The 26,620-nt window shown below is 40.8% G+C and overlaps 1 protein-coding gene across 1 annotated transcript in view; it reads right to left on the bottom strand.

Moving 5' to 3' along the window:
* Nucleotides 1-5,386: 5,386 nt before the first annotated feature.
* Nucleotides 5,387-26,620, bottom strand: part of tfap2d (transcription factor AP-2 delta (activating enhancer binding protein 2 delta)) — a 125,320-nt gene continuing 104,086 nt past the window's right edge. The window contains exons 7-8 of the mRNA XM_043687491.2: nt 8,619-8,732; nt 5,387-6,072 (exon numbers count right to left, since the gene is read on the bottom strand). Coding sequence (XP_043543426.1) covers nt 5,853-6,072; nt 8,619-8,732 — 334 coding nt within the window. The 3' untranslated portion in view covers nt 5,387-5,852. The remainder of the gene's footprint in view (nt 6,073-8,618; nt 8,733-26,620) is intronic.

Below are 26,620 nucleotides of genomic sequence, written 5' to 3'. Positions count from 1 at the left end.
ATGCCAAATTTCCAATGTTTGTTTGTTTCATGTGCAAAGACTATACAGGAATGCCTCACCAACTACTTAGATCCATAGAGATGTACAGCACAGAAACAGACCCTTCAGTCCAACCTGTCCATGCCGACCAGATATCCCAACCCAATCTAGTCCCACCTGCTAGCACACGGCCCATATCCCTCCAAACCCTTCCTATTCATTTACCCATCCAAATGCCTCTTAAATGTTGCAATTGTACCAGCCTTCACCACTTCCTCTGGCAGCTCATTCCATACACTTACCATCTCTGCGTGAAAAAGTTGCCCCTTAAGTCTCTTTTATATCTTTTCCCTCTCACCCTAAATCTCTAGTTCTGGACTCCCCGACCCCAGGGAAAAGATTTTGCCTATTTATCCTATCCATGCCCCTCATAATTTTGTAAACCTCTATGAGGTTACCCCTCAGCCTCCAATGCTCCAGGGAAAACAGCCCCAGCCTATTCAGCCTCTCCCTGTAGCTCAGATCCTCCAACCCTGGCAAAATCCTTGTAAATCTTTTCTGAACCCTTTCAAGTTTCACAACATCTATCCGATAGGAAGGAGACTAGAATTGCACACAATCTTCCAACAGTGGCCTGACCAATGTCCTGTACAGCCGCAACATGACCTCCCAACTCCTGTACTCAATACTCTGACCAATAAAGGAAAGCATGCCAAATGTCTTCTTCACTATCCTATCTACCTGTGATTCCACTTTGAAGGAGCTATGAACCTGCACTCCAAGGTCTCTTTGTTCAGCAACATTCCCTAGGACCTTACCATTAAGTGTATAAGTCCTGCTAAGATATACTTATGTATATAATGATATGTTCTCATGTAAATATTGTCCTGTATAAGTAAGGAATACCTCAGGCTTTTTTTCTTACAACCGCAGGGAATCCCAAACTTCCAATGTTTGTGCAAAGATTTTACAGAAATGGTCCAGTAATTGTGTATGCATATAATGACTTTTTATGAAAAAAGTATCTTTTGAAAAAAATAAATCAGCTACATAAGCTTGAGCTCTGGGATACACAGGTACAACTGTGGCTAAACATGAACATCCATGAGGAAGAGAACTACTTGGATAGCATGGTCTGAGAAGTGGTCACATCACACATCAGGGTTGGAGGATCTGAGCTACAGGGAGAGGCTGAATAGGCTGGGGCTGTTTTCCCTGGAGCATTGGAGGCTGAGGGGTAACCTTATAGAGGTTTACAAAATTAGGGAATGGATGACTCCCAGACAGTCCAAGGAAAACAGGGAAGGAGTGCAGAAGTCCCCAGAGATTCCACTCACTGGTCTTCAATCGCAGAAACTGGTGAGGATGAGTGTTCATCAAAGGTGTACAGAATGAGCCAAGGACATGGCATTACAGGTGGCCCAGACAAGTAACAAGTGAGGAAGGGATGATATGGGATTCCATAGTTAAGGGAGCAGGCGTTTCTGTGACCTCCGGTGTGACTCCAGAATATTTTGGCATCATTTTACTGCTGGGATCATGGATGTCACAGAACAACTGGGGTATTCATCCTGGGGAGGGAGAATAGCCGGTCATGACCCATACTGGCATTAGCAACATAGGTAGGAAGCAGAATGTAGTTTTGCAATCAGAATATAGGGAGGTAAGTAGAAAATCATCAAGCAGGACCTCAAATGTAATAATCTCCACTTACTCCTAGTGCCATGAAAGTGAGGACAGCATGGACTATATTACCCAAAAGGGCCAATGGTAATGTAGAGCAGTGAAAGCAAAAACATTCCAAGTTTTGTTCAAGACAATTTTGTAGAGCAGTTTGTGTCCAGTCCAACAATACAGGAAGCTCTGCTAGAACTACTTCTTTGGGAATGAAGTGGGTCAAGTAAATCAAGTATTGGAGGATCATTTAGGCGACAGTGATCATTGCATCATAAGGTGTAGGATGTTGGGGGAAGATGACGATGGACAATCCAGAGTAAGAATAATCAACTGTTGGAGAGCCAACATCATGGACAGGAATGAAGTGAGGCCAGATAGACTGGATTCAAAGACCAACAGGAATAACAGTAACTGGTGAATGAGCTACCTTCAAAGAACAGAACACAGTCTGGGTATATTCTCTCAAAAGGGCAAACAAATCCAGTGCTCCCTGGATGATAAAAGAGATAGAAATTAAGTTAAAGAAGAAAAAGTGTGCTTATGACAGGCATCAGGCAGAAAACACAGTTGAAAACAAGGCTAAATACAGAAGGTTCAAAGGGAAAGTGAGGAAGCAAACATGACAAGTGAAGGTGGGGGGGGGGGGGGGGGGGGGGAGCTGCAGGTCGGGGTAAGAAAGCAAACAAATTGGCAGCTAACGTAAAAAGAAATCCTGAACTATTCCATTGGCACATAATCAATAAATAAAGGTGGAAAAGGGGGAATAGGGTTGATCAGGGATCAAAAAGGGGGATTTACACATAAATGCAAGAGGCATGGCAGGGATGTTAAATTAATATTTTGCACCTGCCTTTACCTACACAGTAGATGTTGCCCAGGCTATAGTGATAGAGGAGAAAATGTAGTCATTGGAAGGGTTCAAAATTATTAAGGAGGAGGTATTAGTTAAGCTATTAATATATAAAGTTGATAAGAGACCACAGCCAGGTGAAATGCATAAAAGGATATTGTAGGAAGCCAGAGTGAAACTTGCAGAAGCACAGGTAGTGGAAGGAACCTGAAGAATAGCAAATATCCTCCAATTGTTCAAAAGACGTTGTAAACATAACCCTTAAAATTAAAGATAAGTCTGCTTAACTTCATTGATGGGAAAATCTCCAGAAATAATTATTTGGAATAATGTTGATAGTTACATGTGGGTTCATTTGGAAGAGCCAGTATGGATTTGTCCAGGGAAAATTGTGTCTGACTAAAAATAAAGCATATAACATTCTTGGCACCATAAATAGGAACATAGAGATCCAGAGCAGGGAGATTATGCTGAACTAACCTAAGATATTATTTAGACCTCAGCTGGAGTATTGTATGCAGTTCTACGTGCCATACCTTCAGAAGGATGGGAACGCTTTGGAGAGATTTCAGGTTTATGAGGATACTTCCAGGGTTGAGAAACCTCAGATGTGAGGATAAGTTTGAGAAGGCAGGCCTGGTTTCCTTGGAGAGGAAAAGACCAAGAGGAAATCCAGTCGAAGTTTTCAAAAACACCACGAGGAGTCTGGATAGAGTAAATAGGGAGAAACTGCTACTGTTCATAAAAGGATTGAACATTGGATGTCACAGCTTTGAAGTGTTTTGCAAAAGAAGCAAAAGTGAAGTGAGAGAAAATTGTTACACTCAGTGACCAATTCATGTCTAGAATTGAGAGAGTAGTGCTGGAAAAGCACTGTAGATCAGGCAGCATCCAAGGAGCAGAAAAATCGACGTTTCGGACAAAAGCCCTCCATCAGGAATAGAATTGACTGCCTGGAATGATGTTGTGGTTCTGTTCGCCGAGCTGGAAGTTTTTGTTGCAAACGTTTCGTCCCCTGGCTAGGCGACATCATCAGTGCTTGGGAGCCTCCTGCAAAGCGCTTCTTTGATGTTTCCTCCGGTGTTTATAGTGGTCTGTCCCTGCCGCTTCCGGTTGTCAGTTTCAGCTGTCCGCTGTAGTGGTTGGTATATTGGGTCCAGGTCGATGTGTTTGTGCCTGGAATGTGTTTGAGACAGGTTCGATGGAGATATTCAAAAGAGCATTAAATGATTATTTCAATTGAAACAATGAGTAGGCTTACAGGGAAAAGCAGGAGATTGGCATTAAGATCAATGCCCAGAGCTGGTGGGCTCAATGCTCTCCTTCTGAAGTCTAATGATTCTGTGAATCAGTGTGCATAAATTTAGAGAACATTGTAAATATGACATAGAATGAGAAACAATTTCTTTGAATGAGTATGAAAGATTTGACAGGGAACAAACTGGAATAGATAAATTGCATCTCTTTGAATTATCTTGAGGATGTTTTTGAATTTAGTTCATCTGAGAGCTGCAGGAGAAATACCAAATGTAAATTGGTTGATAAAATTATGTATCAAGCTCTCAGGCATTTCTTGAAACGTAGACTTGTCCAAATGTCATTCAGCTTGGCCAAACAAAAACGGAATGTAAAGAAACGGAGAAATACAAACAGAAATTGCTGGAGAAACTCAGCAGGTTTGGCAGCAGGCATAGTCTAAAGGAGAGTCATTGGACTCTAAAGGTAACTCTGTTTCTCTCTCCATAGGTGCTGCCAGATCTGTTGAGTTTCTCCAATGTTTTCTATTTTTATTTCAAATTTCCAGTGTTCGAAGTATTTTACTTTGATTAGAACATAATAGAAATCTGAAACAAAGAAAACTAAACATTCTAAAATTGCACAGAAGTCTGCAATGAGTATAAAAGAAGATGATAGGTAAATGTCGTAAGGTGCGAGCCTATATTCTGAGGAAAAATTAAACTCAAAATATGAACCGTGCTTTTCCGCAGATACAGACCGAACAACTGATCATCCTCCTTTTATTTATTTTCTTCTTAATTTCTGTGCATCCTAATGTTTTGAAAATGTAAAATTAACATTTACTTAACAATCAAACTAGATACTCTAGTGATAAGCTGTAGTAGCTTTGTTTCCTTGCTCAAATTGGAAGGAGGAAACATGAGAACACAGAAATAGGATGAGCATTTGGCCTTCCAGCCATGCCAGCCTGCTTCACCATCAAATAAAATCATGTCTGAATTAATCTTGGCCTCACCTGCACTTTACTGCCTGTTTCCATAACCCTTTGACTTGCCTGATATTTAAGAATCTGCCTTGGTTATATTCAATGACTCAAATCAATTCAAAATTTTAATGAAGCTCTCATAATTTGAGATATTAATATTAAACCACAAAAGTCTTACTATCACACATATAACAATACAGCAAGGTGCACTGCAACCAAACTTCATTTTATCAAAAATGTAAACAATGCAAAAAAAAAGGGACAAACCAAAACAGAAAATGTGGAGAAACTCAGCAGGTCTGGCAGAATCCATGCAGTGAAAACAGAGTTAACATTTTGAGTCGTGTGACCTTCCTTCAGACCAGATCTCCTTATTTCAGATCTCTAGCATCCACAGCTCTTTGTTTTATTTTAAGGTAAAAAGCAATTTAACTCAAGCGCAGAGTGATCAGCCATGTGACATAAACAGTTTCATAAACCATGTTCTAGTTGGTCTGCCAAATTGAGAAATTTATCACACCACATGGTTCACTATGACAGCTTCTATTAATACATTTTGAGTAAGGAAACTAATTTGAGTGAGCAATTTGGCAGCTTTTGTTTCTCCACATTGACATGCTACATCATTTATATGATATACCAATAGAAATATAATGGGTGGCAAAACTAAAGAATTCTCTGTCACATCTTGATGAATGCCCACCAAACTGGTGGAAACTAGGTTAGAACTCAAATACACTGGGATCTGGTTGAAGCCAGTAGAACAGAAGATTTTTGGATGCTTTGGGGGGATTGGAGCCATCATATTTATGGGAGGCATGCAAACAAATTAGAAGAGATGGATAATGAGCAGGTTTCATGATACATCATGAAGACTATTATTTGAAAGGGAATACTGCACTTTAAAATCCAATGATTAAGTTGTTAAGTGTATCACTATAAACACTATATAAACAGCACAAATGTGTACTAAATGTTCCAGCATTGTAAAAGTAGTGACTCCAATGTTGAGCTTTTGTTGCCCTCTTTCCAGTGTTCCTATAAGAGGGAAAATAAAACCTGTTTAAAAGTGGACTTCAGCAGCAAGAAAGCTCTGGTGACTTAAAAGTTCATTTGCTGAGTTCATTCTGCCTTCTCAATTTTGCCATCTTTTTGAGATGACTCCAAGCTTTTCCGCAGTGAGGCTTTTTCAGCATTGCCATTACCCTGGCCATTCTCTGGTGAGCTTCCATTTTTAGTAACTGTGTGCTTATCCAGGTAGTTGAGCATTTCACTGAGGACAGTTTGGAAGCTGCTGAGGGCAGCGCAGATGGCAGGAGTACCAAATCCATGTGTGATCAGGCTGCATCAGATTTAAAAACAAGGAAGATTAATATTTATATTGAGTGTACTGGTGTAGAACAAATTTATTATTAGTATGGAATTATTAAAAATGCATCATCATAAATCACTTCAGAAGAAAAACTGAAAATATGGAGAGACTTGCATTTATACAATGCTTTTCACAATCACGAAATGTCTTAAAGCACTTTACCACCTACAAAGTACTTTTGCAATGTAGTATCTGTTATAAAGTAAGAAACACAATAGTTCATTTGTGCACATCTCACTCTGATAAATAGCAAATGTGATAGTGATCAGATAATCTATTGTAGTAAGGAAAGTTCCCAAGCTAATTAAAAAGAGGAGGTCCTTGATCAGAAAGTGTATTCACTGTAACTAACATTATAATTGAATAAATAGCTAGAACTTCTATTCATGACACTGGTGCCAAATCATCTTTACTTGACCCAGAGATAGAAGAAGATGTGCAGTTCCATCAGTACATATATCATTGGAGCCTTAGGAAGCTGCCACTTTAATACAATGACGCATCATTATTAGTCCACTGCATCAAATTACTGGGATGTTGGGAGTGTCCTTTGAGGAGAAATTAAAGAGACTGGATCTGCATTCTCTGAAGTTTAGAAGAATGAGACATATCATATAGAAACAAAGTTCTTCAAAGGGTAGACAAGTAAGCAGGAGAAGAGACATCTTGCAGAAAGAGAGATATTAATTGCTCAGATATTTCAGTAATGTGCTCTTTCTCTTGTCCTGAAAAGTTACCAAAGTACCTCTGCATTAACAGTTAGACCCTCTACTATTCCTTTGATTCCATTTTAAAGAATGTTTAAATTATTCAGCTAGCTTTCATATCAATGATGCAATGACATGCAAATTCAGAAACTGCTACTAAATTGATTAAAGTGCCGAACGTTAATACATTGATAAGTTTAAACCCCAGCACAACAATTGCCATATATTAATTTCTTATCCAAGTGTCACACATTTTCCCTTTCTTGGGAAGAAGATCTACTAATTCTAGTACTCCTACAAGGTTCACTTTTGGTGACCTCAGCTATGTTGGTTGATCGTTGTTGATCATGAAGGAATGCTCATGGCTGCTGACTTCTGGGTAGTTGAGGTTCTGAACCCCCAGCTTCAAATTGTTATACCTTGGCACCTACCAGTGCAGTCTGACCTACCTGGCTTGTTGGCATGGTAATTGGTTTTGGTTTGAGGACATAGACATTTAGCAGACAGATACATATTCTGAAAAATGTGTTGCTAGAAAAGCGCAACAGGTCAGGCAGCATCCAAGGAGCAGGAGAATCGACGATTCGTGCATAAGCCCTTCTTCAGGCTTATGCCCGAAATGTCGATTCTCCTGCTCCTTGGATGCTGCCTGACCTGCTGCGCTTTTCCAGCAACACATTTTTCAGCTCTGATCTCCAGCATCTGCAGTCCTCACTTTCTCCCAGATACATATTCTGTCAGAGGTCACTGCAAATCCCTTGGGACTGGGCTTCATCACTTCTATTGAGCTGTGAGAGATGATTGTACAATAACACTGACCTTTGAAAGACAATATTTCACTGGTTTGAGCTTCCAGGAAATTTGAAAAACCGGTGATATTGACACTCTTTGGGGAGGCCTGGTCTCAATGTCTCGGAGATATGCTATCTCTTAGGATAGAAACAATTCCTCTGAACTTTCAACTGTAGTCCTGAAACTCCTCCTAGGCCTACCATTACCTGGTCCAATGACTTAAGCAAAGCAATTAGTTTCCTTTTCATGGCTGGGGCCCTAAAATTAGAATCTGTGTCCTCTTTTCCTGGGCTGTCCCTGCTTTGAGTATCCACTGTTGCTCACTTGAACTGGTTTGGTCATCATGTGGACTTTCCTCTGAATAATTCTCTAATCCACATAGATTACCAGTGAGTGCACTAGTGCTTGTGTGGAATAAAATAGATGATGGTGGAGAGTCCTTCTACAAATTGGGTCCTTCTGCTGTGTCTAGGTGCTCTGAAGTTATTAAGGGGAAAGATAAAAGGGGAAAGAGAAAAGCTGACACTGAGAAGTGACACATTAACAGACAGCAGTCTTCAGGATACAGCTTAAAGTTATGCACGTTGTTGCAGATTAGTTGTTTTGAACAAAGTTTTCAAAGTAACATGAAGACACCTTGCTCAGGCAAATTGGGTGCCATGTTTTCGTTACTAGTCTTGACTCTTCTGGAACACCAATCTTTAGGTCTTCTTGGTCCACCTGAGGATATGTTATCCATTTTCCAGCAGCTTCATGCTAAGTCCACCATAATGGATACAATATATATGGGGTTAGGTCACAGATTAGGCATGATCACAATAAATGGCGAAACAGGCTTAAAGGGTGAAGTAGTCAATTCCTGTCCTTGGGTTTCTTTGAAATTACAGAAGCAGATGATATAAAATGCATTCAAATATGTTCATACCAAAAGAAAAGTAACTGTTGCTGGTACAATGTCAGGTGACTAAGAATTTTAGTTGTCAGTTTGGTCGTAAACATGATAAGAGAAAGAAATACCTAAAATGTGTTAAATGTCTCTGAATATCAAGGTCTAGAATCGGGGTGGGTCTTGACGATCCAAGAGGTGATCTTTCCTGGCTTAATAGGTCTTGAAATTCCTTACAGATTTGCCTGCAACATAAAAAGAACATAAATTAGTAATGTGTTTAGTTTAATGTGGTTTATGCCCCTATTGTTAATTGGTAGCTTCCGAGAATATTGAAATTGGTGAAGTACACATAAAATTGAAATTCTCAGGAAGGCACATCAAACTGAGTTTCCCAAACAAGATATTGTGTAAATCAAATGATGCCTTGGAGCTTCTCCCATAATAAGACAACGATCTCTTAATGACAACATACTGTCTCTATTCTTAAATATAGAAAGGGTAATACAATTATATATGGTATTCAATAGTGCTATCAAATGCTCAGCAACAACTTGCTCATTAATCATCAGTTTGAAGTCTGGTAGGGCCACCAAGCTTGTTACCTCATTACAGCCTTATTCCAAACATAGGCAAAGAAAGAACTCCAGGACTGAGGTGACAGTGACGGCCCCTGACATCAAAGCAGCATCAGTGTGGCATCAAATTGAATTGGGAAGAAACTCTCCACTGATTAAAGTTATGCCCTGCGCAAAGCAAGATGGCTGCAGTAGTTGGGGGTCAATCATCTTAGTCTTAGGACATCACTGCAGGAGCTGCTCAGGGTTGTGATCTCGGACCGACCATCTGCAGCTGTTTCATCAATTGCCTTCCCTCGATTGGAAGTGGAGCTGCTTGATGACCACTGCACAATGTTCAGCATTGTTCACCATCTTTTGGATAGTGACATAATCTGTGTTCATATGCTGCAAGACCCGAACAATACTCAGGCTTGGACTAATAAGTGTCAAGTAACATTTGTGCTACTCGATTGCCAGAGCTGAAGTACAATGACCATCTTCAACAAGAGAATACACAACCATCTCTCATAGAAACATAGGAAGAGGAGTTGGGTATTCAGACCCATGACCTTTTCCACCATTCAAGAGATCATGGCTGATCTATTGCCTAATTCCATATAGCTGCCTATGGCCCATATCTCTTAATACCTTTGCTTAACAAAAATGTATCTATCTCAGACTTAAAATTAATGACTGAGCCAGAAACCCCTACTATATGTGGAAGACAGTCCCAAAGATCGATCATCTTTTGTGTGTAGAAGTGCTTCCTAACATCTCTCCTGAATGGTCTGGCCCTAATTCTCATTCTATGACCCCTATTTCTGGAATCACTAACCAATGGAAATAATTTATCTTTACCTACCCTCTCTTTTCGTATTCATATCTTGAAGATTTTTTTGATGTTGAACGGCATTACCATTGTTGAATCTCCTACTATCAACATCCTGTGTCACCATTGACCAGAAACTGAAGTGGGAGAGCCATAGAAAGACTATGGCTCTAACAGCAGATCTGCGATTATAATTCTACATTGTCTAACTGACCTCCTGCCTCCCCATTGCCTTTAGGAAGTTCTTGGTGAGTTGTCACCTTGAAATGCTGCAGTCCTTCAGATGTAGGCACATCCATGGTTCCAGGAAAGGAAGTTCCAGGAATTTGAGCAAGACATGTCGGGAGTATGATGGTGTTTTAAAAAATTCTCAAGGTCAGGTTCGTAGGAGAGTAGTCTGACACAGAACAAACGACCAAGAGGCGAGTCTGCTAGAATATGGGCATTTTATTCCCCGCATCGTCGCCACAACCAGGTCCAAACAACGGGTCTGGCTTATACTCACTCTACATATTACCAAAACTGGGAGCCGTCAGTTCTCGTAGAGCGGTTGCCAACAACCCACGCTCGGCGGTTAAACGTAACCCCGGAGCAGACTCACCGAACTGGAGACTTTTCCAGCTGATATACTCCCTTCCAGATATAAACATTCATGTGAACAGCAGAGCAAGGCTAAAAAACACATTCCATTCTGGTTACATACAGATAAGAAGATTCACACGGGACTAAGCAACACCTCCATTCCGGTTAGATTCACACATGTATTGGGACATAATTTTTAACCGTTTCACCACATTCCACTGCTTGGAATTTTACACCACATTCCACTGCTTGGCCCAATACATGTGTTACATTATGATTCACACATGTATTGGGACATAATTTTACACCACATTCCACTGCTTGGCCCAATACATGTGTTACATTATGCTTAATTCAGTTCAATTCGTTTCAGTTAATTTCAGTTCAGTCAATTCAGTGTAATTCAATTCAGCTCAGTTCAGGTCTGTTCAGTTCAATTCAATTGTGTTCAATTCAGTTCCGTCCATTTCAATTCAATTTAGCTCAGTTCCATTTTGTTCCGTTCAATTTGATTCACTTCAGTTCCACTCAGTTCAGTTCAGTTCAATCCCATTCAATTCTGTTAACTCCGCTTCAGCTTTTTGGACATGCCCACATCCTCCGCTGTACCCCAGGCAAGGGGTTCTTCGGCAGGACTGGGATCCTCTCTCAAACAAACTGCCACGTACATGCCCACATCCATGCCATCCCGGGACGGTCGGGACCTCCACAGTTTGTTCTTCTGGTTTCTTAGTCGTTTTCCAAAACATTGTTCTGTATCAAAATCTCTCCTCAATTGCGATTGACCCTGCTCGACTACGCCAAATGTTTTAAAAAAATTCTCAAGGTCAGGTTCGTAGGAGAGTAGTCTGACACAGAACAAACGACCAAGAGGCGAGTCTGCTAGAATATGGGCATTTTATTCCCCGCATCGTCGCCACAACCAGGTCCAAACAACGGGTCTGGCTTATACTCACTCTACATATTACCAAAACTGGGAGCCGTCAGTTCTCGTAGAGCGGTTGCCAACAACCCACGCTCGGCGGTTAAACGTAACCCCGGAGCAGACTCACCGAACTGGAGACTTTTCCAGCTGATATACTCCCTTCCAGATATAAACATTCATGTGAACAGCAGAGCAAGGCTAAAAAACACATTCCATTCTGGTTACATACAGATAAGAAGATTCACACGGGACTAAGCAACACCTCCATTCCGGTTAGATTCACACATGTATTGGGACATAATTTTTAACCGTTTCACCACATTCCACTGCTTGGAATTTTACACCACAGATGGATACCGGGATGGGTGCATGCTTCAACAACACCCACAAAATTCAACCGCATTAAAGAAACTCCAATTGATTGGCACCTGAGCCACCCCTAATGCATGGCAACAGCAGTGCGTATCTTCTACAAAATGAAATGCATCAAATCAGTCAATATCCTCAAAAAACATCTTCTAAACCTGCATCAGCCATATGGAAACAACGCTGTCTTAGGTTTACACCTGAGCTACATACCATCCTGACATGGAACTAGTTTGCAGTCATTTCACTAACACTGGCTCAAAATACTGGAACTCTCTTCTTAACAGGAACCCTGCGTGTGCCCCACATCTGAAGGACTGTAGCACTTCAAGACGGCTGTTCACTAAGAACTTTCTAAAGGCAATTAGGGATGGGCACTTTATACCAGCTGAGTTAATGATAACTGAAAAAAATTGCAATGATTTTAACCCTTCTATAGTAATATAAGGTGCTCAAGCCATTTTTTTCTTAATTTATTCTGCTTTTGAACCAATTTTTAAATTGTTTTGCCCTTGTTTAATTATCATGATTTGATTTGATTTATTATTGTCATAAGCACCAAGATACAGTGAAAAGGATTGTTTTGTGTGGCATTCTGGTTAAATCATACCTTACATAAATACATCAGGGTAATAGAACAGAATGCAGAATATAGTGTAACATCGACAGAGAAGGTACAGAGAAAGATCAATGCTAAAAGTGAGAGGTCAGTTCATTAGTCTGAAAACAGCAGGGAAGGGACTGTTCTTGAATGTGTTGGTACAGGTTTTCAAACTTTTGTACCTTCTACAAGGTGGAAGAAGGTAGAAGAGAGTATAATTGTATGGGAGGAGTCCTTCATTATGTCGGCTGCTTTCCTGAGGCACCTGGAGGAGCAGATGGAGTCAATGGAAAGAAGGCTAGCTTTCATGATGGACTGGGCTGCAATCACAACTGTCTTTAATTTGTTGTGGTCTTGGGTAGTGTAGTTACCACACCAAGCTGTGATGCATCTAGATAGGATGCTTTCTATGGTGCATTAATAAAAATTGAGAAGAGTCATTGTGGACATGTCAAATTTCCTTAGCCTTCTGAAGAAGTGGAGGATTTGGTGTGCTTTCTTGACTGGAGCATCAACATGGATGGACCAGGATAGATTGTTGGTGATATTTACTCCTAGAAACTTGAAGCTCTTGACCACCTCCACCTCAGTAGCGTTATTACAGACAGGGGTGTGTCCTCCACTGCACTTCCTGAAGTTGATGACCAGCTCCTTTGTTTCACTTAGATTGAGGCAGAGATTGTTGTCTTTAATACCATGACACTTGGCTGTCTATCACTTTTCTGTATTTTGTCTCATTACTGTTTGAAATTTGTGGCGCTGGAAAAGCACAGCCGGTCAGGCAGCATCCGAGGAGTAGGAGAGTTGACGTTTCAGGCATAAGCCCTTTATCAGCAGGCCCCTTCTAATGAAGGGCTTATGCCCAAAACGTCAACTCTCCTGCTCCACGGATGCTGCCTGAATGCCTGTGCTTTTCCATCGCCACACTTTTCGACTCTGATCTCCAGCATCTGCAGTCATCACTTTCTCCTCCATTGTTTGAGATCTGACCAATTACAGTGGTATCATCAGCAAATTTGAAAATGGAGCTGAATTTGGTCAAACAGTCAAGATTTTATAAGGAGTCTCCTAAAGGGCTGAGTACGCAGCCTTGCGGGGCACCAATGTTGAGGAATATTGTGAAGGAGATGTTGTCACCTATCCTTACTGATTGTGAGTCAGTTGGGGGGGGGGGGGGGGGGGGGAATTGTGGGAACAGCATTTTCTCCTTTTTACAAGCTTACCTTTCTCATAAAGCCAGTATCTTTGCAGAGAAAGCCAGGAGGTGCAAGAGAATAAGGTTTAATTCAGCAAACACATTTTGTTTTCTCTATGAGAAATACCATTGGCCACTCAGTGTCTTTGCATTTCAGCTTAGTAAAGGTTTGGAAGCCAATATTTGGGGATTCTCTCTGTTTGAGGATCCCCTTGCTATTCTGTGGTGTAGATTTACAAGAATGCCACATGAGGTCATGAGGGTGGATTTTCCAAGGTCACTACCATTACCTCCCCCACAACCCTCCCAACACCCCTGCTAATGTGTGAAGATGCAAGCCACCCCACATCTTCCCTCCACTAATTTAACAGAGGGAGCAATGGCAATTGCTCGAGATTTTATTATTTGAAATAACATTATATGTAGGCTTTTGAACTGAGGTCCTCAGACCATTGCATTGGGCATCTGGAATACTAGCCCAGTGACAACAACACAGCACCAAGACCTCCCCAACTCCTCCCCTCCAATCTTATAAGTGAATAAACATAATCAGGTTAGACAGTCCCTGGTGAAGCATTGTAATGCGAAAAAAAGGTTAATTGAAGCTTATTGAAATTAAATGAAAGCGTCGCTGTTGGGAATGGTAATTGTACTGAGCTGAGATTTCCACTCTTTCTTGAGAGGAAGTCCCACTTTAGGCAACTAATGGCTAATCAGATTGCTCGGGAGTCACTGCCTAGTCTAAAAGTAATCCTCAAAACGGAAGGGTTTAGACTGATAGGAAAGTTTGTGAAGGGTGAGAAGGGACAGGTTGGGGGGAGGGGCGAAGCAGACAGGGTGCGGGAGTCCTGGAGGCACTCAAGGGCAGGGGATTCTCCAGAGAGGTTGTTGTAGACCCTAGCGTGTGATTCCCTCATGGTCTGACACCAGCCAATGTCGCTGAGGCTGCTGAATTTCCCAAATGCTGTGGTCCTCTCCAATCTGCAGGTAAAATGCTGCTGATGTACACCTCATTATTTGTTCAGTATGACTACAATCACTGCAGCTACCTGATTGAGTCACTGTATTCACATGGTGCAGGCAAGCAGGTTGCTTTGATCTGGATGCGTTTGAGCATCTTGAGTGCTGTTGGAACTGCACTCATCCAGCACATAGGGAGTATTCCACCACACTCCTGCCCTTTGCCATGCAGACAGGCTTTATTAATTAAGTGAATTAGTTACCTTCTGCAAATAATCTAAGCTCTTTCCAGCTCTTGTAGCTGCAGTAAGTACATGGATGGTCTGGGTAAGTTTCTGGTCAATGGTAACCCCGGAATGCCCAGGAGTTTAATGGTGGGGCATAGTGCGAAAGTAACATCATTAAATATCAAGTGAAGTTTGTTTGATTTTCTTTTTAAAGCAAAATACTGTGAATGCTGGAAAATTGATTTATGGCAGACTCATGGCAGACTCAAAATGTTAACTCTGTTTCTTTCTTTGCAGAACCTGGTGCGTTTCTCCAGAATTCTCTGTGTTTGTTAGATTTTCTTATTAGAGATTGTCACTTTTGACTGTTATTTGTCCGTCCAGTAGCAGTGTGCCTATCTTTCATCCAATTTTACTTGAAAAATTTATCTCGGTCTTAGAAATAATATGTTACTCAAATAATATGCAACTTAGTGAGGCTCCTATCTTTTTGTGCAAGTGTCCTGTTAGCCTTTGTTTAGTCCCATTCAAACAGCGTATCCATTGGGCCTTGAGTGGTTAGTCCATAGTACAAAAGGAAGATTTACATTTATATGGTAGCTTTCTTAACCTCCAGATGTTCCACAGTGCTTTACAAACTATAATATGAAATGTGAGAAGCATAATAGATAACATGCCTACAGCAAGTTCCCACAATCTGATAGTGATCAGATAATCTTTTTGAGATGACGATTGAACAGATAATTCTTGGACAGGGTACTGAAGATAACTCGCCTGCTGTTCTTTCTAATAGTATTACAGCACCTCCAAGTCATGGGAAACTTTTACATCCAGCTGAGAGAGCAGTCTGGCCCTTGATTTACTATTTTATGAGAAAAATGCCACTCCAGTCATGCAGCACACTTACAGTCCTGCATTTATATACCAGCCTGGATTATTGCACTCAAATCCTGGATTAGAGTTTGTATCCACAATCTTCTCACTCATATATAAGAGTGCTCCCAATTGAACACTGCTGACTGCTGCCTCACAGCACTAGAGACCTGGGTTCAATTCCCGATTCAGGCGACTGACTGTGTGGAGTTTGCACATTCTCCCTGTGTCTGTGTGGGTTTCCTCCGGGTGCTCTGGTTTCCTCCCACAGTCCAAAAAAATATGTGCAGATTAGGTGAATTGGTCATGCTAAATTGCCCGTAGTGTTAGATGCAGGGGTAAATGTAGGGGAATGGGTCTGGGTGGGTGTGCTTCGGTGGGTTGGTGTGGACTTGTTAGGCTGAAGGGCCTGTTTCCACACTGCAAATAATCTATTCTAATCTAATTATCTAGATACAAAAACAATTCTCCACATTTGGCTCCATGAATTTCAGCATGAGTTAGAATCATAGAAAAGTCTCAGCATATCAAGAGACAATTTAGTTTATTGTGTCTGCAGTAGCTGAATAAACTAGCTGCCTGGTTTAATTGCATTTGGCATTACCTGCTTTGTAGTTCTGCAGGTTACAACGTTTCATGTCCAGATCTGAGTTCCCGTTAAATGAGTTGGGGGTTTCTGCAGCAACCACAAATTGAGCAGTAAATTTCAGATATCCACATCCTCTGGATGAAAAAGGATTTCCTATATCCACTCTAATCCTTCTACTAATCACCTTAAACCTGTGCCCCCTGGTAATTAACATCACTGCTAGGGGATCACCTGATGATGGAGCAGTGCTCTGAAAGCTAGTGCTTCCAAATAAACGTATTGGAATATAACCTGGAATTTTGTGATTTTTAACTTTGTCCACCCCAGTTCAACACTGGCACCTCCAAATCATGGCTAGAGGAATAGGTCTTGTATATCCACTCTTTCAGTATATTATACATTTTAGTCAAATCACCCTTTAGTCTCCTCTGTTCTAAGAAAAGTAACCCTAGCTGATCCAAACACCTCTTGTACCTGCAAATATCAAATCCTGGCAAAAGTCTTGTAAATTTCCTTTACACTCTTCCGAGAACAATTATGCCCTTCCTGAAATTAATGACCAGAACTGTACACAATGCTGCAGCTTCTCACCCAAATAAGGAATAATATATCCCATATTCCTCCTCCACTACTTTGTTTCCTTGTCTCGCAACCTTTCGGGACATGAAGATATGCACTCCAAGGTCTCTCACTTTGACTACCACTCTGAATATCCTTGCTTTGTTTGCTCTCCCTGAATCCATAACCTCACACTTCTCCAGACCAAATTCCATCTATCATTTTTCCACTCACTCAATCAAGCCATTAATAACTTCCTGCAATCGACAATCATTCTCTTCACTGTGAATTAACTGGTCAACTTTTGTATCATCTACGAATTTCCCAAACATGTGTCTTACATTTGAGTCTAAATCATTAAGTTATACCAGAAACTGCAAGGACCCAAAACAGAACCATAGAATTCACTTACCTTTCGCAAAACATTTGCTGGCCATTACTCTTTGTTTCCTGTTGTACAGGCCAATTTTGGATCCAACTCAACATCTTCACCTACATTCCATGGGCTTTAATTATCATCAATGATCTGCAATGTGGGACCTTGTCAAACCCCTCAATAAAATCCATGTAGAGAACACACATTGCATTACTGACAGTTATCCTTCTTGTTATTTCTTGAAATAAAATCAATTAAGTTAAGACTGAATATAGAATTGTACTATTTCTCATTAGGTTTGTTAGGTGTTGGCTAATATTGTCCTTTTGAACTCAAGAATTTTTGTGCCGTCTGTGCCTCTCACACTATTGTATCTGAGTAGATAATTGAGTGATTGAAGTCTCATAAGTCTTATTGCCCATTTTTGGCACTCATAATTTGGCCTACATATTTGCTCCGCTAACTCTCTCCTAGAATTTTACGATCTATAGTACACACCTGTAAGTGTGAATGCCCCTCTTCTGCTTCTAAACTAAACCCAAATGGCTTCATTTGATACTTCATTTAGTTATGTTATCCTTCTTCACAGCTATGACCGATTCATAAACCACCTAACACCTTCATTTTTAAAAAAAATCCCATCTCCAACCTGCCTGAAAACTTTACATTCAGGGATGTTGAACTGCCATTCTTGCCCCTCTGTAAGCCAAACTTCCATCATAGCATTTATCAGATCTAATTCATTTGCAGAATCTTCAGGATAGATGGGAAGCAGAGGAAATGTGTCAAGTAGGAGTTATATTGAGGAAACCAGTTCAACAAAGGCAATAGTTGCCTTTCTTACATGTGAGAAAATAATTATTTTGAAGTTTAACTGTGCAGGTCATTCTATTTTTAAAAAATGAAAGCATAGATCCATCATGAAAATGTGTTTGATGTATTAAAAGTTTATTGATTATGTTATCCAGTGCTTCACTTGATACAGGGTTATTCCAGTATGGTATTGGACTCCACACACAATTTTAACTTTGGCTGGTGGTAAAAGTGGCAACATCATTTCGGGTGTACATCATATCTCTCTTGCTGCATCATTATCATTTATTTTGCACTATCATCCAAAATCAAAATTAACTTATATATTTTGAATTCTGGCCTGTGCTATATAATCTGGTCTCAACTTGGAGAGTGACAGTTTCTACAGCTGGCCTCAGGTATCCAGGACTATGAATAGGAGTGATCAGCCACTTTGCTGTTCAATCATCAGGTTCGAAAATGCCCGCTTGTAGAATGGCGATCAAACTGGACTTTGTTGCCATGATTCCAATGGTAAAAGCAATCTCAGGAAGGAATTGAATTGGTCAAGGTACAGAAAGGCAACTGGTACCTGTAAAACTGTGCCCCATATAATTCAGAATTATCATGAAAGGTGGGAAAAATTGACAGGAAAGTTAAAAAAAAAGTTTGATTTGATGTTTGAGCTTTCCCTTAACTGTTTCAAAAGTATTTAAAACAAATGAAAGTTGAATAAATGAGTGGCACTAAAGTAAACCACATTTATTCTGTTTATAGCCTACCACAAGTAAGCATAATGTTTGTAGCTTTGGTGAATTTCCTATTTTATTACAAAAGGCATGGCTCAAAGGGATGAGCTGAAATTGAATGAGTTCTATAAATAGGTGGAAAGAAACTTTCAAAGTTGTTTTTGGAAATCTCCTCGGGGAAAAATACTTTTGAAGAAAAAGCAAAAGAAAAACAGACTTTAAATAGCACTCTTTGCTTCACATGATTTCAACTGTTTTGTGATATGTATGACCTCCACTCTTAGACTACTCTTCCTGAGGCCTACTCATGCAATGTTCTCCGATAGTTACTGAATATAAGTTATTCTTAATTATATTGACTCTTGCACTGACATATAAACTGTCAATCACACCAGACTGATAGCAATTAATATAACTTTTAAGAAAAAAAGTCAATAAAAAACACTTAGCCTCAGCACTGTATCACATACACAGGTACATGCTGTGTCTTGGAACTGTGGATTGATTTTTTTTTAGACTAAGCCTACAAAAACCTATACTCAAGAAACTGTATTTACATTTATTTTATTGGAAAATTACATATGCTGCAGTCAAAGCAATCCTCCAAGGAGCCAAAGTGAACTGAAACTGTAAATGTAGTTTTAAAGTTTATATTCTGATTTCACCTTCAACAAATGTTATTTATTGATATTCAGAAACTGTTTAATCTCAAAAAGATATTTCTCCAAGTCAATACAACTTATGATACTAAAAATGCTAAATTCATTTTACCCTGGAAAATATATTGCTTTGTGCTTCAGGAATTATTTCAGAAATTCCTTCAGTACTGAATCCCCCTGGTATTCTGCAGAATCTTAAGGGGAAGTTTTCTGTTGGAACCAGGATTCAGAAGAGGGCAAGAGGTGGAGATGAGTATGAGACAGATCTGATGTTCATCCCAAGTGACCCAGATACATTGAAGTTATGAGTCTCTATATGAACATGACACCTGGCTGGAATTGAAGTTGAACGGCTGAGGATCCTGGAATTGTATTCACTGGAGTTTAGAAGATTAAGGGGAGATCTAATAGAAACTTACAAGATAATACATGGCTTGGAAAGGGTGGACGCTAGGAAATTGTTTCCGTTAGGCGAGGAGACTAGGGCCCTTGGACACAGCCTTAGAATTAGAGGGGGTAAATTCAGAACAGAAATGCGGAGACATTTCTTCAGCCAGAGAATGGTGGGCCTGTGGAATTCATTGCCACAGAGTGCAGTGGACGCTAAATGTCTTCAAGGCAGAGATTGATAAATTCTTGATGTCACAAGGATTTAAGGGCTCTGGGAGAATGCGAGTAAGTGGAGTTGAAATGCCCATCAGCCATGATTGAATGGCGGAGTGGACTCGATGGGCCGAATGGCCTTACTTCCACTCCTATGTCTTATGGTCTTATGGTCTTAAGTTCTGGCAGCACCAGCCTACATGTCTCTGAAGGTGAAGGGGTTCCAGGAGAAGAATGGAAGGAAATGGAAAGGGGGGGGGGGCGCTGTCCATCACAGGAAGGCCTATCCTTCCTACTGAGGCCCAATTAAGACATTCCTCTACTTAATGGTATTTTTAACTTTGGTTGTGATAACTAAAATAAGATATGGTCAAAGTATTTTTAAAGGGAATGGGAAACATCTTCAGAGGACATCAAGTTCAAGCATTCTCCTCCAATTTCAAAAATCAATATGACATTTTAAATTTACATATCCTCTATTTAAAACAAAACCATCAACTTTACTGGTGGCATTGAGACTCTTGAGAAGCCTTAGCATTGATGAGAAACTGCTATAATAATGTGGATTCCAGAAAATTCTCAGTGTAAAACAAAGAAGGGACAAGCTTTCTGGTGCTGACATCTGTACATTTGAATGTCTGTTCTCTTGAATGACATGTGCTGGTAAGATGTCATTTCCCAACACTGATCAAAGATCACAGATCTGAAACGTTCACTCGGTTTTGCTTTCCACAAATGTTACCTGACCTGCCAAGTATTTCTGTTTAAGTTTCTATTCATGTAGCATCAGATAAAATTATGCAACCTGAGCCTAATAATGGAGTTATTCCAGGTCACTTCTTATGTCTGATACATCTGAATGACAAAGGCAGAATGACAATTTCCTGCTTCCATTTTGACAGAGGAAAAAACATTTGAGAAACAATGTCAAAGACATTTGAAACTTATTGTGGCAGAGTTTGGGACAATGGGACAATTTTGTACTGTAAATGTTCTACCCAGGTATCCTGCCATTGAATGGTCAAATCTTCAGTCCACAAAAGATCAGGCACCATTTAGTGAAGTTAGAATAATGTCCATTCTGCATTTTCCAGTACCTAAGATAAAATATGAAACTCTGTGATATATTGTCATGAATGGATTTTATTGGAGGTTCATTCCATATCTGTAATGGATCTTCTGATAAATTTGTTGAAGAAATACAATGAATTTGAATGTTTTAATGTACAGGAGAGTGTCAGAATGCCTTTGACAGTTTGAAGTTTGTGCTGACAACTCCATTGATGTTTGTAGCACTGACTTACAAAAAAAGCTGTTCAAATAGGAAGTTGATGTCAGGAATATCAAGGTGGATACTATTTGACTACAGCATGATGAAATGGGCTTCTTGTCAGTTATTTCTCCAGAAAATTGAATGCTGTTTCAATAGAAATATTCAATGGTGGAGAAAGAGACACTGAAAGCTGAATCCTACCCTTTTGGCTAAGTGTGAGTTGCATTGAGTTTTTGAGGGATTGTGATAGAGAGACCTGGCAAGATTTCTCATTGTATCTTAACATGTGCACCTACTCCAATTCTATGGAATCCCTCACAGCCAATTTCAGCTCCATCTTACCATGTAATGTTCCCAGAGCAACTCACAACTCATCAAATATCTGCTGAAAGACCAGCATCTCTTCACCGTGCACCATCTTTAAAAGGCCACTCTACCCACATGAGCATTGGCAAATTTGGCATTGCTCCTCACTGGGCAATGTTATGGCACAGCAGCCACAAAGCCATACTGCTCATGGCATGCTCATGACACTCCATTGCATAAGTAATCCCATTCTCTTACTCCGAGCTCTGTCATTTTGTAGGAGAGCTTGCTTTAGTTCATTTCCCTCATCCTTTTCCTTGGATGACTGCTTTTGTCATCCTGTCTGCTCAGCATTTTTCACAGCACCTCACACCCTGCTCCAGTTGTGTGGAAAACAATTGTGACTCACTGTGTCCTGGATATACTGGAGAGCACAGGACCCGGTCCATTCAATGCTGTGGAATTGCATTCTCAGAAATACTACTGTTGACTCCATCGTGGCCAGGTGCACCAACTTGCTGAAGGTATCAGCGAAGTATCCAACACATTACATTGAAATGAGAAAAGTTGTTACACTCTGACCCTCTTCCTATCCTGGATTCACATCTACCATTCCATTTTCCATTACACTCCTTCATCATTCTTACTTATGATACATTCCATTGTGCATTCTCTTCTTCTCACAGCACCATTGGAAGCTCCACATGTGATGGGACATTTCTGGCCAACATTCACTTCTTTTTAAGTTATTGCTGTTAACGGGCGGCACGGTGGCTCAGTGGTTAGCACTGCTGCCTCACAACACCAGGGACCTGGGTTCAATTCCTGCCTCGGGCAACTGTCTGTGTGGAGTTTGCACATTCTCCCCGTTCTGCGTGGGTTTCCTCCGGGTGCTCCGGTTTCCATCCACAGTCCAAAGATGTGCAGGTTAGGTGAATTGGCCATGCTAAATTGCCCGTAGTGTTAGGTGGATTAGTCTGGGGTAAATATAGGGGAGTGGGTTTCTGTTTGGAGGGTCAGTGTGGACTTGTTGGATCGATGGGCCTGTTCCACACTGTAGGTAATCTAAAAAACACTTCTGCATCTCTGGGATAATAATGTTTGTTTCACTAGCACCAATGGCATGGTGCAATCTGCCTTTCACTGACATTTGTTGTCTTGGCACATTTGCTCTGCATGGATTACAAATGGATGAAGAAATATTTGCAAATGAAATGTAACTGGAACTTGCAAACTCTTGCTTCGTGTATTTGCACCTTCAGTGTCTGAAAAGTCCAGAAGACTGTCACATTCAGCTTGTTGCAAAACACACCAGTATTTTACAGTTTCTGATTTAGTCTCTTTTCTGCTCTCCCTCCCCTTTTGGTATCAGTTGCGTGTTGCTCTAATTCACACTTAATCCCTGAAGTCTAGATTAGAGTGGTGCTGGAAAAGCACAGCAGTTCAGGCAGCATCCAAGGAGCAGTAAAATCGACGTTTTGGGCAAAAGTCCTTCATCAGGATGAAGGGTTTTGTCCTAAACGTTGATTTTCCTGCTCTTCGGATGCTGCCTGAACTGCTGTGCTTTTCCAGCACCACTCTAATCTAGACTCTGGTTTCCAGCAACTGCAGTCATTGTTTTTACCTATTTAATCCTAGAACCCAAAATCACTGATTATATGAGTGTCAATAGTGGCACCCTAAAGCATTTCAGCCAAACTTTCAGTTCATCCAAAAATAAATCATCTAGACTTGCTGACTCTTTTCTTCCCCATCTATCAATTTATTATTCCTTCACAATATTTATCCTGGATTTTCTCCACATTTGAGCAGAAGCAATTTCCTTCCAATAGAAGCCTGTTTTCAAATGACTTTTGGTAATAAAGACATATTGCGTTGCAGGGTTTTTCACATGCCACATAATTCCTCAAAGAAATTGATAAAAGGGTTCAGATTCCTCTGCTTCTGAAGCCATTGTTATTCATTCCTGACATTACTGAACATAAGCATTGCTCAAATGAAACCAGACATTGCAACATTTTGACTTGCAGTCATCAGAACCAGGACACAAGAAATAGACTTGTTAAACAGATATTATTTGAGACAACGTGGTAGGAGTGTGCCACTTGGTTGGGCCGTAGTTAGCATGGGGATACAGCAAGAACAGTTAATGGTCATTAGCAGGTAAATTCTGATTGGTTGGGATGTTGTCATGAGGATGCAAAGAAAAGTCCATCTCCATGACCTCATTTCTTGAAAAAGCTGCAATGCGTGCATAAAATGCTTGAATCAAACCTGCTGGGGATCAGTCCCCTCAGCTTCAGGACATGTCTGTAAGGCCTCCTTAAAGTGGTGTCCTAGGCCTCACCATCTTCAGCTGTTTCATTAAGACCTTTCTGCCATCATAAGATCAGAAGTGGGGATGCTCACCAATAATTGCAGTATTCAGTGCCACTCACTCCTCAGATACTGAATCAGTCCATGCTCATATGTAACAAGACCTGGATAATATCCAGGTTTGGGCTGACAAGTGGCAAGTAACATTCATCCCATACAGATAGCAGGCAATGACCATCTCCAACAAGAGACAACCTAACCACCACTTCTTGACATTCAATGGCATTACCATTACTGAATGCCCCACCATCCCCAACATCCTGAAGGTCAACTAGACTCACCACATAAACAGTGTAGGTACAAGAGCAACACAGAGGCTAAAAATACTGCAAAGATGCTGACTCCCCAGACCTCATCCACCATCTACAAGGCACAAGTCAGGAGTCCGATGGGATTACTGGTTACTTGCCTGGATAATGCAGCTCCAATAACACTCAAGAAACTTGACACTGTCCGGGATAAAGCAGTCCACTTGTTTGGCACCACATCCACAAACATTCTGTCACTACCAAAAATGCTTAGTCATAGCAGCGTGTACCATCTAAAAGATGTACTGCAGAAATTTGTGAAAGATCCTCATACAGCACTTTTCTAACCTAAGACCATTTCCACTTAGGAGGACAGGGATAGCAGATGCATGGGAACACCATCACCTGCAAGTTCCCTTCCAAGACACTCACCATTTGAGTTGGAAGTATATCACCGTTCCTTCACTGTTGCAGTGTCAAAATCCTAGAATTTCCCCTCCTAGCAGCCTACCAACAGCACAAGGACTGCACCTCAGTGCCACCTTCTCAAACCAGGGATGGGCAATAAATGCTGGCCAGCTAACGGCACCTATGTCAAACAGGTGAATAAAGACAATTTTCTCTGCCTACAGAAACCAGGGTTCTGAGTATTAATGTATGTAGTAGGTAGCAGGCGCAAATGCATCACACTATGGGCCCAGCTGACGACCTTAAATTGGTTTGTGGTGTAACTCCTAACATAGTTCAGGTTATTTAATAAATCATTTCTAAATGTAGATTCATATCGAATGGTAGATATACCTTCTACAGGCTTGCAAGCACAAGCACAAGCATCACTCTACCAACTGTGTATGATCAACTAAACATGTTGTTTAATACGGTCTCCCAGTTGTTGGGATAAATGGCCTACTTACCTAACATCACACCCTCACTGTAACTCATATCACACTACTGCTCATTTGTCTGCTAGGCAAGATGTCTATTTAGCTTGACAGCAGTACTCCATTACCAGTCTGATACCAGGTATGTAGGCTGATGTTTAACTCTATCATTTTACACGGAATTGAAGTAATCATATTTCAAGGCTGCATTCCCACCATTTTATTGATTCTTATTTTGCGAAACAAAAGGCATTTGTTCCATTTTTTTCCTGTAGAGATTAACAATGTTAGCACAGTAACCACTGGGGGGGAAAGTAAAATAAATTAAAACGTCATGATTTTGAGATGTCGGTGTTGGGCTGGGGTGTACAAAGTTACAAATCACACAACACCAAGTTATAGTCCAATAGGTTTAATTGGAAGCACTAGCTTTCAGCGCTGAAAATGTGTTGCTGGAAAAGCGCAGCAGGTCAGGCAGCATCCAGGGAACAGGAGAATCAACGTTTCGGGCATAAGCCCTTCTTCAGGAATGAGGAAAGTTTGTCCAGCAGACTAAGATAAAAGGTAGGGAGGAGGGACTAGGGGGAGGGGTGTCGGAAATGTGATAGGTGGAAAGAGGTCAAGGTGAGGGTGATAGGTCAGACTAGGGTAGGGGCGGAGAGGTCAGGAAGAAGATTGCAGGTTAGGAAGGCGGTGCTGAGTTCGATGGATTTGACTGAGACAAGGTGGGGGGAGGGGAAATGAGGAAACTGGTGAAATCCGAGTTCATCCCTTGTGGTTGGAGGGTTCCTAGGTGGAAGATGAGGTGCTCTTCCTCCAACCGTCGTGTTGTTGTGGTCTGGCGATGGCTTTCAAAGCACTAGCTTTCAAAGTGCTGCTCCTTCATCAGGTGCTTGTGAATTGCACAATTGTAAGACACAGAATTTAAAGCAAAGGTTTACAGTGTGATGTAATTGAAATTATACATTGAAAAATATCTTGATTGTTTGTTAGAATGACCATGATAGTTTCACTTCTTTCATATGTAAATCACAAAACTTTTTTTAAAAATTACATTCTCAGGTTAACTGTAGCAATTGGTGTCAGTACAGATAAGATGTTGAGATGTTGAAGGTGTTAGCCCCCTGTGTTCCCTGTCTGTGCCATAATGTTTAGACTGATTCTAATCTAAAAAGTGAGTTAACAGAGTCTTACTTGGATTCATGCAGTTTTTGAGCAAAGTACAATGTAACTCTGCAAGTACAAATTCACCCCACAAACGTATATGTATATGTTGCAAGTGGCTTTTTGTGTGTGTGTGTGTCTGGGATGGGGATTTGTGAATGTCTGTGAGAGAGAGTGTATATGAGTGTAAAGTGGTCTAAGTCTGTGAGAGGGTGCATGTGTGAGTTTGGGAGTGTGTGTATCTGTAGGAGTGTGTGTGAGTGCCTGTGTGCGTGTGTGTGTGTGTATATATATGGTGCAATGGTGGTCACCTGTAATGTGATATGAACCCAAGTTCCCAGTTGAGGCCCTCCGTATGGGTACCGAACTTAGTATCAGCCTCTGCTCGGCCACTTTTCGCTGCTGCCTGTCCCGAAGTCCGCCTTGGAGGATGGTTATCCG

Source organism: Chiloscyllium plagiosum, unplaced genomic scaffold (genome assembly GCF_037043375.1).
Source record: "Chiloscyllium plagiosum isolate Xiang-an unplaced genomic scaffold, Cpla_swu_hap1 HiC_scaffold_3, whole genome shotgun sequence".
NCBI lineage: Eukaryota > Metazoa > Chordata > Chondrichthyes > Orectolobiformes > Hemiscylliidae > Chiloscyllium > Chiloscyllium plagiosum.
This window is presented reverse-complemented; position numbering and strand designations above follow the sequence as displayed.